The 16,576-nt window shown below is 39.0% G+C and overlaps 1 protein-coding gene across 1 annotated transcript in view; it reads left to right on the top strand.

The window, feature by feature from the left end:
- Positions 1 to 735: 735 nt before the first annotated feature.
- The window catches only part of efcab11 (EF-hand calcium binding domain 11), an 88,550-nt gene continuing 72,709 nt past the window's right edge, over positions 736 to 16,576 (top strand). The window contains exon 1 of the mRNA XM_048600023.1: positions 736 to 771. Coding sequence (XP_048455980.1) covers positions 736 to 771 — 36 coding nt within the window. The remainder of the gene's footprint in view (positions 772 to 16,576) is intronic.

Below are 16,576 nucleotides of genomic sequence, written 5' to 3'. Positions count from 1 at the left end.
ACAGCCTTGAATATTCTTAATGATCTAGCCTTGACAGCTCTCTGTGATTAAAGAATTCCAAATATTCACTACCCTCAGAAAAAAAATTCCTCATCTGTCTATTAACTGGACATTTTACTAGCTACCATCAGTTCTGAGGAAGGGTCATTGGATCTGAAACATTAACTTTGATTTCTCTTCACAGATGCTGCCAGACTGCTTGGCTTTTCCAGCAATTTCCATGTTGGTTTTACTCTTAGATACATTGCTTTCAGGAAATATAAGGGAGGAATGAGGAATAGCAGCGTTGATCAAGAAGAATATTACAATGTTTAACAGAGGTCATCCTGGAGGAATCAAGCCTAAAAAATTCATTTCGTTTGAGTCAAAAAGACAATGAAAGATACCATTAGTCTAATGGACATATTCGACAAGACACCCGGCGGGAAACATTTAGGAGCATTGCTGCAAGGAAATTAGAGGGTTGCAAAACTAGTATGTAGTTATACTGGAGTCTTTAAATGTCGTGACATAGACTAGGATAGCAAGGATGCAAAGAGCAGAGAGCTCCTGAAGGAAAATTTTCTTAGCTCAGAATATTACAGTCCAACAGATGAATCAGAAGCAGCAGTAGGCCATTCATCCCTTTAGGTTTGCTCCACCATTCAAGAAAATCATGGCTGATCTGATTGTAACCTCAAATCTAAATTCCTGCCTATCCCTGATAAATGCTCAGTCCCTTGCTTAATAGGAGCCATGGATGCATTGATGGATTTGGTTCTGGAGAACGAGGTGAGTAAAGTGGATCAAGTGTGAGTATAGGAGCTCTTAGGGAAATAGGATTTGTAGGGATCATCTGGAGACCTGGGCAAATGCTTCAGCTGACATTGGTTCACATCTCACTATGGCAATTTATGGAATTGAAAGGGGTCAATAAAAAAAATCTGAACTGAAAGCTAATATCAGTAATTGTCACTATGCAAACTTTGTCAATAACAAGGGGGCACAGTTTTTCCATAGCAAGATGGTGGTGTGGTGGTAATATCACTGGGCTAGGAGCATGTAATATCAAAGGATTTGGGTTGGCCATGGAAAAAAGAACAAGTAGCAATTTAGAGTAAAAACATGAAAAGGAGAGTGGCCAATTTGCAGTTGATAAGAATCTATCCTAGGTAAATTGGAATCAATTCACAACTAATATGATATGAAAATTGGTGGGGTGTAAACAGAAGTGGATAGCCTTAGATTACAAGAGGATGCAGACAGGCTGGTCAGTGGCAAATGGAATGCAATGTGGATAAGTGTGAAGTGATGCATTACAGCAGGACAAACAAGGCAAGGTAACACATGATCAACAACAGGATGGAGATAGCAAGAACTGCAGATGCTGCAGTCAGAGTCAATACAGTGTGGAGCTGGAGGAATACAGCAGGTCAGGCAGCATCAGAGAAGCAGGAGAGTCAACGTTTCAGGTCGGGACCCTTCAATAGATCCAGTCGTGATGAAGGATCCCGACCTGAAACGTCGACTCTCCTGCCCTTCTGATGTTGCCTGACCTGCTGCGTTCTGCCAGCTTCACACTGCATTGATTCAACTATAGGACCCTGGGAAAGACCAGGCATCAGAGGGCCCATGGTGCGCATATCCAATGATCTATTTGTAAAAACTGTAGAGATACTTAAAAACTTGGTGAGACACAGAATCTCATGTTAATGTTTATTCAGAGGAGGCTTTTACTTCGTGATTCATTAACATGCAAGGAGGAACTTTTGACATTATAATTAATCAGTGCCTTGAAGACATATTAATAAAAGAGGTGAAGATGCTCTACTGAACTCTGCATTGATCTTTTACGCCGGCTATGTCCACTGCAGATAATCATTTCCACCATAAACTTATCCGTATAGTCGGCATAACAGGTCAATGCAATAACTAGAACATTAAGCATTAGGATATGTGCCTGCTGAAAACGCAAACCCAAGTCTCTCAGTCAGTTCCACTCAATAGTCTACAAGCAAGTTGTTTCAAGTCCCATGAACATCGAATGCAGAAATGTGCCAACCAGCTTGTGTGCTGCTTAACAGACTTGCCTTACTGGTGCTTGAGATATTAAACACTTGCTACGGTAACAGAGTATTTTAAGCAATTACCAAGATCTCCCCAATTTCTTTGTGCAATTGGCAGCCTCAGCTTCTTACAAAGAACAAACTTAGCTGTTTTAAAAAAATCATTTGCCGTGCACATTTAATGATTAAAGCAAATGTGTTGCTCCATTGTTCTCCCTGAGGAAACATGAATCCAGCTGTTGTAAACCAACCTCAAGTTGATGTGGTAATGGATCTAAGTATACAGATTTTTTTGAGAAAACAAAAACTTGCGCACTCTAGTGAAAATGCTGCTGTATAGTCTATAAACTATTAAGATATAATTGATTTTCACAAAATGGAGGAGGAAAACAAACCACAGGAGGTTTTTAGATGTTGCCCTAGGGCTGTCATTATAGCCACTCAAGCAAAAACCAACACAGCATCTGCATTCAATCTGCTACCAGCCCACCAATCATAGTTACTGCAATTCGTGGTTTCATAATAAACTGATCTTATGCCCAGTACCAATAAGCCATTTAAGTAAAAGAATCAGTTCATTAAATTGGCTAAGCTTTGTTACATCAGTCTAACCTTACTTCATGATTGGTCCAAGTTTGAATGGCAAAGTCAATTTCTCTGTCAAAAGATCCTCCTTGGGTGTTAATGGGTATAAAATCCTCAATCAGATAAGCATGGACACCAGATTCTGCTTCACACCAAATTATTCAGTTTCTTATATAATTACAAACATTAAAAGGAAACATTCACTCTTTGCCCCATTGTGGATTTACTGATAAGAAAAACTGAAAGAACTGTAGATGCTGTAGATCAGAAACAAGAACAGAAATTGCTGGGAAAGCTCAGCAGATCTGGCAGCATCTGTAGAGAGAAATCAGAGTTAATATTTTGGGTCACGTTCTGAGGAAGGGTCACATGATCTGAAATGTTAACTGATTTCTCTCCATAGATGCTGCCAGACCTGGTGAGCTTTTCCAGCAATGTCTGTTTTTGTTACTGGTAAGAAATACTGTCAAACCTTATCACCTGAAAATTAAGACTATGCTTTAGTCCATGAATTAGTGGAGTCCAAAGGGGATGATAGTTGGGATGTAGAAACATGACAGAATGTTGTTCATAATAATATGGACTGGCTACAATCAACAGCAAAGAAACACAGAGTTTCTCTTTAAGCAGTTTGATCATTGAACTAGGAATCACCTATCAAGATTTACTCAAGATAGAAAAGTGGCACAGCTTGGAGGTATTCTTCATTAGAAGCATTCTTCTTTTCCAGCACTGATTTTAATTGACCTGATAGTAAAATAACTCACACCAGCCTTGCCACCTGATGTATCTGCTCTATTAGCTATATAAACAGATAGTATAATCAGTTGATTCAAATGAAAGAGTTAACAACATTTTACTGAAGTTCTAGTGTTACAATAAAATGAGAGAGATTTGAGTGTGTCTTTTTGAAGCAGTTAAGGACCAGCATTAATCTCAGAACAGGTTGGCAAAATAGTGCGTAGTATGAAGGGAATGAGAAAGGAAATAACTGAAATGGGATTTAAGGATTTGTGTTGGATGAGGATTTTTAAAAAATGTTGATGTTGATTCTCTTAACTGAAATATTCTTAAGTACCAAAAATACCTTCTATCTTCTTGATCAAGGGAAAATGCCATAAGAAGAGTGAACCTTGCCATAGTGTTAGGATTTTCACTTCTAAGTCAAGTGGTTGTGGATTCAAATCTCACTTCACCAACAGTCAGGGAACAAAGGTGAATTTCAGTCTCAGAACACTGAAGTGACTTCCAGCAGAGTACTTTTCTCCCCATCATTACAGATCATCAGAAAGGTCTCACCTCTGATAGTAATAAAAATGGTATTGTTTTGACACCGGTCCTGGAGGTGGAAGTCAAAGACACATATATACACTACGGTTATGGAAGCAATCCTAAATGATAAATGATCTGCAGAATGCTAAAAACAGTGAAGGGAACCTTTGTATTGAATGTACTCAGTGACTGAGGTCCACAGTCCTCTGAGGTAGAAAATTCTAAAGATTCACTGCTCTCCAAGTAAAGAAATTCCTCATCTCAATCCAAAATGCCCTTTACTCTGATATTTTTTAAACCCCCAGGCAGGGAGAACAGCAAAGATTTCCACATGTAAAAATTCTGTACACTGAGGTAAAGAAGCTTTTAAATAATAATTCTTCTTGCTCCAAACCCTATCTCAAACCAAAACTCAATGAAAACATATTCACCAATTAGATCTTAATAACACACTGAATAGGCTATTCTATAGGCATTTCTAATTACAAAGTCATTGAATAGATATATACCATCTCTGAACAGAAAGTGAACAGTTACAAATGTCATAAAAAAAATCCGTAATTAGTTCGCAAAGTTAACAAAAAGAGCATCTAATTTCCTCAAGTGCAAGTGAACAAATAGCAATGTAGGAAATAGGAGCAAAAGTCAGCTGTTTGGTCCCTTGAGCCACTGCACCGTTGAACAAGATCATGCCTGACCATTAAGCTTAATGCTATTTTCCTGCACTACCCCCATATCACTTGATATCTTTAACACTGTCCTTGGGGTAAGAATTCTTTGCTTTGATGGTAAGACTTGTGCGTAAAAAAATTACTAGCTTTAGAAGGCCAATACTTAAATGATAATTACACTCGGAGGATAGTGGCATTTCAGTCTCATAGATTATTTCCTGCGTTCATCCTTAATCAAGAGCATCAGCAGGCCTGACTTGAATTATCAGTCAACCCTTTGGCAGGATTAGATCTACAACAGGTTGTCAGCTGATATTACATCTTTCTTAATTGTGCAACTTTTTCTTTAAAGTTGAGCATAAAATGTTTCAGGACAACCTGACGGTATGACATACATAACCATTAATATATCTTTCTCATGCTCAAGCTCATTGAGTCACCATTCACAGGACAAATTTTAGCAAACATTCTCCCTTGTCAGCAATACAGAAACCAATAGTAGCCCCCTATCACCACTACCCAACTGAGATCTATTTATGCATCAAGCATTAGCGGTTGTTTGAGCAGCCATACTTTTATTAGAAATTTCTGGCTTTCAAATAAATAATGACAATCCAAATGAAAAGCTCTGAATTTGTTTCACCTTCACTGTAGCAAGACAAAAGCCTACAACTCCCCTCTGTTGGATTAGTCTCTGTTGGATTAAATTTCATTGCAGCAGCTCCAGAAAATGACTTACCACTATTGCTACTACTAGCTGGCAGGAAGGTATCTTTTCTTCCTCCTCCCAACCTGTTGCCCTCCTTCACCCATCAATGATATTTAGGGATGGGCAGTAAATTCTGACAATGCAAATGATGCCTACATTCCACGAACAAATGAAAATTAAAATTAACATACATCCCTTTCATCGGAGGTTACTGTATGTTAGGAACACAAGAATAGAACAAAATACAGGGAAAATATATAGTTTTGAGAAAAGCAGCATTCGTCAAAAAATATTTATTAATTTGATCCCAATTAATTGCTGCCACTTAGATTATTCATCTATGTGCATTGGAGTGGTTGCGTATACAACAATGCTATTTTACATGCTCGTCATCGTGTAATTAAATTATCCTATTATCAGAATTGAAATGAGGAAATCCCAAGAGGTTTCAATGGTGATGGGTTGATTTTAGTTACTCTAAACAAGCACTTTTGACTGAGAAAAATTCAAATTTCTTAAAGCAAGTAAACTATGTAGCCTCTGATAAATCAACATACGATTGTCCTGAAGTGAGGGTAATGATCATTTATAATTATTTAGTACCTTAACCGAATGGAGCTCCATTTGATCTGACATGTAAATAGCCACTTGCTGTGCCGTAGTGTCTTTACAATTCTATATATAATTAAAGACACACCAAATGGAGGTAAAATAGGGATTTAACACTCACTTTTGATCATCAAATCATCATGCAACACAATACAGACAAAAGTCATGAAAAACGTAACAGTTTAAGCCTGACATTAGATCAAATTAATTTGCAGAAAAAGTAGTTTGTGCAAGTTCTTTCCAATAAAAGCAAGGTTTTGATTTGATTTATTATTGTCACATGTGCCAAAATACAGTGAAGAGTAAGTATTGTTTTGTGTGCTAACCAGACAAATAACAATTTACATAAGTACATCAGGGTAACAGAACAGAATACAGAATATAGTGTTACAGCTACAGGGAAGGTGTACAGAAATACCAACTCGACTAAGTCCGTTCAAAAGTCAGATAACAGTTGGGAAGAAGTTGTTCTTAAATCTGTTGGTACGTTTTTTCAAACTGCGAAGCAGTACTGATATCTTCATCTTACAAAAAGTACATTTTCAGATCAGGTTCTTTAAGCAAGGCTCCATCAGGCTTTTGTCCTCTTTTAATTCAATCCAATACCCATTATATGCTTGAGCTCTAAAGTATTCTTTCAAGGAATGGCAGCAACACACTCTCAGATCATGTAAAGATTTCTTTTCCTTTTATCACAAAAGGATGGCAAGGAATCATCTAAATTATTCTAAAATAATTTAGTGAGAGAAAGACAGATGTTATTACACTTCATCTAAATCAGAGAGCAGGCTCAAAGGGCTGAGTGGCCTCCTCTTGCTCTTATCTTCTATGTTTCTAATGTTTACAAGATTCCAGTTGTAAAAACAGAAAATTGCATGCTGGTGCAGCAGAGGGTGCTCTTTTGATGTTTGGGCTAAGGCATGGCATTGATACAACAGCAGTTAGAACACTCTACAGTTTACATGTACTGTAGCTGTACTAAGAACCAGGAGTAGGCTTGGGTTCCAAATCCCAGCAACACCTGACACCTTGATGTGCACAAAATGTCACACATGCTAACAACAGCAACACATCCTTGCTGCTTCAGAAAACTGTTTAATGTTTCAAGAAAGCAAGCTCACCAAAATCTTTTAAACACCAATCAGAAATGGGTAATAAATGCTGGCTTTGCTAGAAAAGCTCTCATTTAATAAGGGAATTTTTAAAAAAACAAGACTAGTTTCCAAAAATAAATCTGTAGAACAAATACACCATGCAGTTGGCACCAAACAGGCCTACAGTACAATTTAGATGAGAAAGTAATAGAGTATGCCTCCAGGTTTATTCCTAGACTGGCAGACTTATACAAAACCGAAGTTTGATTCCTTTGCTATGTTTTTCAATTAGTGAAAGCTAATGATTGGAAACACACAGGAAACACACTAACTGGGCTGTAAGCTATCAGTGCAGGTCTAAGTAGTATACCCAAACTATAACACTTCTTGGCCTCAAAAGGGTCTTTTAAAATATAAACACACAAACATACATAAATCATGTAGAATCAAAACAAACAATGAAGACTTTGAATTCACATTTTGAATTGAATTCGAACTGAAGGTCCACATTGAGACTGAATGCAAAAGATGTAATAAAGAAGATTTATGCAATTAAACAGCAGCTTCTTTTCTGTGTTTTGTAACAAGAAAAAAAAACCCATTACTTACACAGTGCTGATTTCCTTCATAGTCCAATGATTACTGGCTTAGCTACAATTGTACCATTTCTCCACTAACAAAATGCTCCTGTATTAAAGGGGAATCGAGTGACATTGGTTAATGGGTGGAAGGAAACGTTAAGTAATGAAATTTTAACAGAGACTGCTTGCTCTCCCTTCAAATAGCTTTAATCACCTTTAAGCTGGAAAAGGGTACACAAGGTCATGATGCTCTTGGGCTAGTAATGCAATGGCCTGGACTAAATCCAGAGAATGAGTATTCAAAATCATACCGTGAGAGTAAGAGAATTTGGATTCAGTTATTGAAACAAAATAAAGAAATTGGTATTAATAAAGTCCGATCATAAAACTGTCAAGAGCCATAATAAAAGAACTGTCTAATTCCGTTTCGAAAATTTGATTCGTCCAGAATGTTACTCAAATTCTACATCAGCATAGTTCGAAGAGTTATATCGAAATATTAACTCTTTCTTTCTCCACAGATGCTGCCAGACCTTCTGAATTTCTTCAGTATTTTCTGTGTTTGGTTTCATAGACAAGTTTTCAGGATAATTAGTATGGATGGACAATAACTTCCAACCTCGGCAGTAGCCTGGAAACAAATAATGAAAAATGCTTCCACTGACAATACCAACTTAAATAAACAAATACTTTAAAGTATTTAAAATAGACTTATTTCTCTGTTACATTCCTCAGGGCACTGCCTTGACTGCAGTAAAATTGCTGGTTTAAATTTAAACAAGCTCAGCAATTAATTATCAGTTATCATCTGGCTGGTGTATTCACCATGGCAACACTCTTCATGGGAAAATATCTATTAATCTGAGTCCACGTCGCCAAAGAACACTCTCTTCTGATATAGTTCATTCCCCTTTTTATTGGTATTGTGAACCTTTTCATGAAGATGAAAAACATAGACAAAATGTGTCCTTTCCAGCAATATTCACATACTTAAGACTCTGAAAATTTTTTTTTTGCCTACATAATGGTGTCAGACCAAGTACAGACAAGCAATATGAACTTCCAAGTGAATACCTTTCCAAAATGGACACAAACAAGCTATTGAGATAGCTGCCACAATTCATACAACTTTTGGTGTCATGTCTCCAACTAGTATCCAATAAACATGGACATATTTAAACACCTCACACTATCTGTGATGGGTTACACACGTGCAACATTGACCCATCCCAAGACAACATCAAAGTTAATAGAAAAAGGCAATCCAGAAACTCTATGTTTCATACTGAATAAAAGGAAAGACTGAAACTCAATGGTTACTATCAATTTCCTATTTTATTGTGGTGGCCCGTTTCATTCAAATGGAACTTTGAGAGTCTCAGTGGTCATGTGATAAAAACTGGGTTCAGGAAACAGAAAATAGGAGCAGGAGGCGGCCACTTGGTCTTTCGAGCCCACTCTGCCATTCATCATGATCATGGCTGATCGTCCAACTCAACAGCCTAATCTTGCTTTCTCCACATAACCTTTGATCCCATTCGTCCAAGTGCTATATCTAGCCGCCTCCTGAATACATTCAATGTTTTGGCATCAACTACTTCCTGTGGTAATGAATTCCAGAGGATCATCACTCTTTGGGTGAAGAAATGTCTCCTCATCTCAGTCCTCAATGGTCTAGCCCAAATTCTCAAGACTGAGACTCCTGGTTCTGGACACACCCATCATCGGGAACATCCTCCCTGTATCTACCCTGTCTAGTTCTGTTAGAATTTTGTAAGTTTCTATGAGAACACCACCCCTTTATTCGTGTGAACTCCAGCAAAAATAATCCCAACCTAGTCAATCTCTCCTCATACATCAGTCCTGCCATCCCTGGAATCAGGCTGCTAAACCTTAACTGCACTCCCGTGAGAGCATGAGCATCCTTCCTCAGAAAAGCAGGCCAAAACTGTGCACAATATTCTAGGTGTGGACTCACCAAGGCCTTGTATAACTGCATTAACACATCCCTGCTCCTGTACTCAAAACCTCTTGCAATGAAGGCCAACATACCATGTGCCTTCTTTACCACCAGCTGCACCTGCATGCTTACCTTCAGTGACTGGTGCAAAAGGACACCCACGTCCCACTGCACACTCCCTTCTCTCAATTTACAGCCATTCAGGTAGTAATCTGCCTTTTTTTTTGCTTCCAAAGTGAATAACCTCACATTTATCCAAATTATACTGCACCTGCCATTGATTTGCCCACTCACCCAACCTGTCCAGATCATGCTGAAGAATCTCTGCATCTTCGTCACAGTTCAACCTCCCACCCAACTTGGTATCATCAGTAGGCTTTGACATGTTACGTTTTGTTCCTTCATCCACATCATTAATATATATTGTGAATGTCTGCTTTCAGTCCCCTCAATTTTCCGCATAATTTCTCTACTAAAATTGATCACCCTCAATTCTTTCCTCTCCCTAAGTCTTGCATTCTTCAATATTTCTGGTGTCTGATTTGCATCGTCTTTTGTAAGGCCAGAACCGAAGTATGTATTCAGTTGCTCAGCTATTTTTTTGTCCCTGATTATACATTCCCCGGTTTCTGTCTGTAGGTACGTACATATGTCTTCACCAATTTCTTTCTCTTCACATACCTATAGAAACTCTTAGTGTCAGTCTATGTTCCCTGCAAGCTTACTTTCGTACTTTATTCTCCCCCTCTTAATCAATCTCTTGGTCCTTCTTTGCTGAATTCTAAACGCTCCCAATCCTCAGACATTTTTCTTGGTCTATCTGTATGCTTCTTCCTTGGATCAGATACTATATCTAATTTCCTTTGTGAGCCATGGATTGGCCCTCTTACCCATTTTGCTTTTGTGCCAAACAGGAATAAACAATAGTTGCAGTTCCCCCATCCGTGCTTTGAATGTTTGCCATTGCCTATCCACTGGCATCCCTTTAAGTAACTCTCACCAGTCTATCAAGGCCAACTTATGCCTCATATCTTCTTAGTTTCCCTTATTAAGATTCAGCACCCTAGTCTCCAAGTCAACTACCTCACTCTCCATCTTGATAAAAAATTCTATCATGTTACGGTCGGCATCCCCAAGGGGTGCCACATAGCTAGATTGGCAATGATTCCCTTCTCATTACACAGTACTCAGTCTAAGATGGCCCGCTCTCTAGTTGGCTTCTCCACTCGTTGGTCAAGAAACCATCCCGTATACACTCCAGGAAGTCCTCCTCCAGGGCATGGGGCAAATCAAATTAGCCGCAATCTATGTGCAGATTAAAACCACCCATGATCACCAATATTCCATTATCACATGCATCTCTAATTTTCTGTTAAATGCCTTCCCAACATCACCATTGCAGTTTAGGGGTCTATATATGACACCCACTAATGTTTTTTGCCCCTTGTTATTTTTCAAGTCTACCCATACAGACTCCACATTGTCAGAGCTAATATTCTCTCTCACCATTGTGTTAATTTTCTCTTTAACCAGCAATGCCACTCCACCACCTTTTCCTTTTTGACTGCTCTTCCTTAGTACTGAACACCTTGGGACATTCAATTCCCATCCCTGGTCACCAAGCAGCCAGTCTCCGTAAGCCCAATTATATCATACTCGTTTAATCTATCCACGCGATTAGTTCATCCACTTTATTGTAAATGCTCCGTGCATTAAGGCACAAAGACTTTAAGCTTGTCTTTTTAACACGGTTTGTCTCCCTCTTATTTTTCTCAATAGCCCTGTTTGAATTTTGTCCTTGGTTTCTCTGCCTATCACTTATTCCCTTTTCTATCTTTTGTTTTTGTCCTTGCTCTCTTGTCAACACTTCCTCCACAAAACACTGTTTGATAGTGGTGACTGCACCAATGCAAATCTTCACCATGACCATCAATCAGCATTGTCGCAGCCCTTTGCTCCTTTAATAATCCAGTACCCTATAGATCCATCAAGGGTAGTTGTCAGCCTGTCTGAGAACTAGACTCTGAAACTAGATTGAAGTCATCAAGCAACCAAAATATTTAACATGTTTCTTTTTTGAAGTCGACCTGAGAATCAACCTCTAAGATATTCAACAAACTTAATAACCTGCTGAAAACCTTTATAAGACCCAAAGCCAGATTTAAATCACTGAATTCATTCAAGAAACTACACGCTGTCACATGGAGGTCAGGAATGGTAAACCAGACTGAACTAAGAGTAGTCTGCAAAAGCAGATTATTTGCATCTGGTGTGTGTGTGCGCGCGCCCGAGCATCAAGTCCATGCTGTTTAAATTTAGGGTACACACGATGAGAATAAATTACCTTCTTTATTTTAAAGTCATAAAAGCTTACTGTAAATTGTTTAATTGGAATACATAATCAAAGAGTAGGAAAAGACACTTCTTTCCATACATTGATTACAGGTGACAAGAGTGTTCTGGGCATTTTGTCCATGTCAAGAGTCAATCCATTGCAATGTAAAGACTCTTTGAAACGTGACAAAGGCACTATGTGAATACAGAAATAATTTTGTAACAAATAAAAAAGTAAAATAAATAAAAATCATACTTTGAGAAAGAAGCTGTGAAGAAGTCCAGGGTTCGAGTACACATGTTCATGAGGTATTCTTTCATGTTCGATACTGGACTACCATTAATCATGCTGCAGACTGCACTTTGAAAAACCATTTAAAGGTCACCTGGGTCAGGTTCAGTGTCATAAATTGTAGTTGCCTTATCTGGTTTCTCAATAAACATCATACTCAGAAGTACATTGGCCAACCTCAGTCATGAAATGCTTAGTGGCAGCAATGTCAGCCATGATCAGTTTTGCAATTGTCAAGAGATAGTAGGAACTGCAGATGCTGGAGAATCTGAGATAACAAGGTGTAGAGCTGGATGAACACAAATCCATTTACATTACAGAGCAAATGCATCAGTTTCAAAATCCCTTCTGAAGATTTGTTCCATTCAAAGAATTTCATTAAATAATCAAAAATGTTTTTTTATTTTGCCAGTGGTCATCTTGACACCTAACCCTTTCTTAGAAAAGATATCGAGAGATATGGAACCAAGGCAAGTAGATGGGATATGAGGTACAGATCTATCATGATCCAACTGAGTGGCATGCAGACATGAGGTTTTGGATGATCACCTCCGTTTTTGTAGGGGAAATGAACAGTGTGAAGAGTTTTACAGGGAGAAGGTCAACAGCATGAATTAAAATCAAGGTTTTGCTTAGAGTTTTGAAGAGATTGAAGAAAGAGATTAACAAATGTGCATGTGGTGATAGAAATGCAGAGGAAATGCAACCGAAGGGCCAAAAAGAAAAAGACTGAAATCCAGTGATGGATGAAAGAAAATCAGAAAGAGGCTGGAACGATCCCTTTTTTTTTGAGTTAATAAAAACCATGAAGATGTCATCAACAGCACCATTAAGCAATGCCTCCCATTTCAACAGCCTGCTTGCCCAAACAATAACATGAAGCATAAAGGAAGAAATAGTGGAAGCTTGTCAGAAAAGCACAGCAATAATTATGGGAGATATTACATTATATACAGACCAGGAAAGTTAGATGGGAAAATGTAACCTTGATTAGGTGTTCAGAGAATGTTTGTGGGATAGTTTCTCAAACCAGCCATATCTGGAGCCAACCACAGAGGAGGCTATACTAGATCTTGCGTTAAGCAAAGAGATAGGATTAATTACTGATCTGATAGTGAAGGATCCCGAGGGGGCAGCAACTATATGATGACCAATTTTCACATTTAGTTTGAGAGAAATAGATTTTTAAAAACTTCAACAAGGGTAATTATGAGGGCATGAAAGTAGAGCTGGCTAAAGTAAATTAGCAAACAAGGTTAAAGCATAAGTCAGAGATGAGATGGTAGGCATTTAAGGGACTATTTCAGAACCCATAAAATAGATACATTCTACTGAATATGAAAATTCCAAGAGATGGACCTGCCATCTGTGGTTACCCAGAAAGTTTATAGATAATAACAAAAACAAAGAAATGGCTTATAATCATGCGAAGACAGGAGGCATGTTAGAAGATTAGGCAAAAAAAAACAAATAACTAAAAAAATTAGATTGCAAAACAGAGCGACTCAGAAATATAAAATAAATAGTAAGAGTTTCTAGAAATATTTAAAAACCAATTATCAATGAGTGTTGGTCTTATAGAAAGCGAGACTGGAGAATTGACAATGGAAAATAAGAAGATGGAAGATGAAGTGAACAGGTATTTTCCATTAGTCTCCACTATAGAGGACAAACACAAGATCCCTAAAGCAGTTATAAATCAGGAAACGAAAGGTCAGGAGGAGAATTCCGAGAGAAGTTGTCCTGACTAAATTGCTGGAGCTGCGGGCTGACAAATGGAGGCCCTTATGGACTTCTTCATATGGTCTTCAATCTAGTGAAAAATTTGATGCATTGGTTTTAACTTGTCAAACCATTCTACCTCAATTCAGAAACAGTTCAATTAGTTTGGAGAGTAGCAAGCTAAACTCCTAAAGTCAACAATGGAGGGACAGAAAGTAGTAAACCATAGGCCAATTAGCTTAACATTTGGCATTAGGAAAATGTTAGAAGCTGTTATTAAAAAAAGTCATACCAGGGCTCTTAGATATCAGGCAGAGTCAACATGGTTTTATGAAAAGAGAATCATGTTTAACAAATCTACTGAAGTTCTTTGAGAAAGTAACATGTGTTGTGGATAAAAGGCAGCAGTAAGACAACCAGGTGACACTTGACATTCAATGGTTATTGCACAAAGTAAAAGCTCGTGGGGTAGGAGGTAGCATATTGACTTGAACAGACATTTGGCTGGCTAGCTAACGGGCAAAAGAGAGTTGGCATAAATGAGTCTTTTTCAATTTAGCAGAATCTAGTGATTAGTATGCATGCAGGATCAATACTAGGACCTCAACTGTTTACAATTTATATAAATGACTTAGATGAAGGATCAGCAGCCAAATTTGCTGACAACTCAAAGATAGGTCAAAAAGTAAATTGTGAAGATGACATAGAAGTTAGGAGACAGAAGGTGGTGGTGGAGGAGGGTTTTTTTGGACTGGAGGTCTGTGACCAGCAGTGTTCCGCAGGGATCGGTGCTGGGCCCACTGTTTATAGAAATGACAAACAACAATCTGGACGAGAACTTAGGAAGATTTGTAAATTGCAGATGATACCAAAAGTATACTGGACCGTGAAAAAGGTGATCTAAGATTACAAAGGGATCTTCATCAATCAGGCCAATGGGCCGAGGAGTGGCAGATGGAATTTAGATAAATGCGAAGTGTTACATTTTGGTACAACAAGTAAGAGTAGGGCTTATACAATTAATGGTAGTGAAGTGTTATTGAACAGAAAGACCTTGGGATTCAGAGACATAATTCTTTGAAAATGGCATCACAGGTAGATGGGGTGGTAAAGGGAGCGTTTGGCACACTTGTGTTCATTGCTCAGGCCATTGACTACAGGAGTTGGTATGTCATTTTGTTGTTGCACAGGATGTTGGTGAGGCCATTTTTGGAGTACTGTGTGCAATTCTGGTTGCCCTGCTAAAGGAAGGATATTATTAAACTGGAAAGGGTACAAAGAAGATTTATAAAGGATGTCACCAGGACTGGAGTGTTTGAATTGTTTGGAGAAACTAGACAGGCTGGGACTTTTTCAACTGGAGCATAGGAGGCTGAGGGCTGACCACATTAATAATGTGAATAGCTAAGGTGAATAGGGTGGGCAAGTTCAAAACTTGAGGGCACATTTTTGCGCTGAAAGGAGGAAGACTAAAAAGGGACCCGAGAGGCAACATTTCCCACACAGAGGGTGGCTCGTATGTGGAGTAAATTGCCAGAAGAAGTGGTAGATGCAGGTGCAGCTACAACTTCTAAATGACATTTGGAGAGGGACATGAATAGGAAAGGTTGAGAAGGATGTGGGTCAAACGCAGGAAAATGGGGCTAGTTCAGTTTGGGAAACTTGGTTTGCACGGACGAGTTGGACTGAAGAGTCTTTTCTGTGCCGTCTGATTCTATAACTCTATACAAGTAGGTTAACTGAGAGGGCAAAGATCTGGCAGATTGGAGCATAATGTGAAAAAGTGTGAAATTGTCTATTGGTAGGAAGAAATAAAAGTAAAGTATGTCATCTAAATGGTGAGAGATTACAAAGTTCTGAGATGTAGAAGGAATCTGAGCATTCCCGTGTTTGAATCACAAAAGGCTATTATGCAAATACAGCAAGTAATTATGAAAACTAATTATCATTTACATAGGAGGTTATAAAGGGCACTGGTGAGATCATATTTGATTAGTTCGTGTACCTTATTTAAGGAAGGGTGCAAGTGCGTTGGCAGCAATTCAGAGGAGGTTTACCAGACTAAATCTAGAATGGGTGAGTTGCCTTCTGAGGAATTTGCCTTCTGGACAGGCGAGGCTTATATCTGAGATAGTAGGAACTGCTGATGCTGGAGAATCTGAGATAACAAGGTGTAGAGCTGGATGAACACAGCAGGCCAAGCAGCATCAGAGGAGCAGGAAAGCTGACGTTTCGGGTCGAGACCCTTCTTCAGAAATGGCGGAGGGGAAGGGATTTCTTAAATAAATATGGAGAAAGGGGAGGCAGATAGAAGATGGGTAAAGGAGAAGATAGGTGGAGAGGAGACAGACAGGTCAAAGAGGCGGGGTTGGAGCCAGTAAAGGTGCATGTAGGTGGGGAGTTAGGGAGGGGATAGGTCGGTCCAGGGAGGACGGACAGGTCAAGGAGGCAGGATGAGGTTAGTGGATAGGAGATGGGGGTGGGGCTTGAGGTGGGAGGAATGGTTAGGGAGGCGGGGACGAGCTGGGCTGGTTTTGGGATGCGGTAGGGGGAGGGGAGATTTTGAAGCTTGTGAAGTCCACATTGATACCCTTGGGCTGCAGCGTTCCCAAGCGAAATATGAGATGCTGTTCCTGCAGCTTTCGGGTGGCATCACTGTGGCAATGCAGGAGGCCCAGGATGGACATGTCATCCAAGGAGAC

Source organism: Rhincodon typus, chromosome 8 (genome assembly GCF_021869965.1).
Source record: "Rhincodon typus isolate 14 chromosome 8, sRhiTyp1.1, whole genome shotgun sequence".
Classification (NCBI taxonomy): domain Eukaryota; kingdom Metazoa; phylum Chordata; class Chondrichthyes; order Orectolobiformes; family Rhincodontidae; genus Rhincodon; species Rhincodon typus.
The sequence above is the reverse complement of the archived record's forward strand: the minus strand, read 5'-3'. Positions and strand labels throughout refer to the sequence as shown.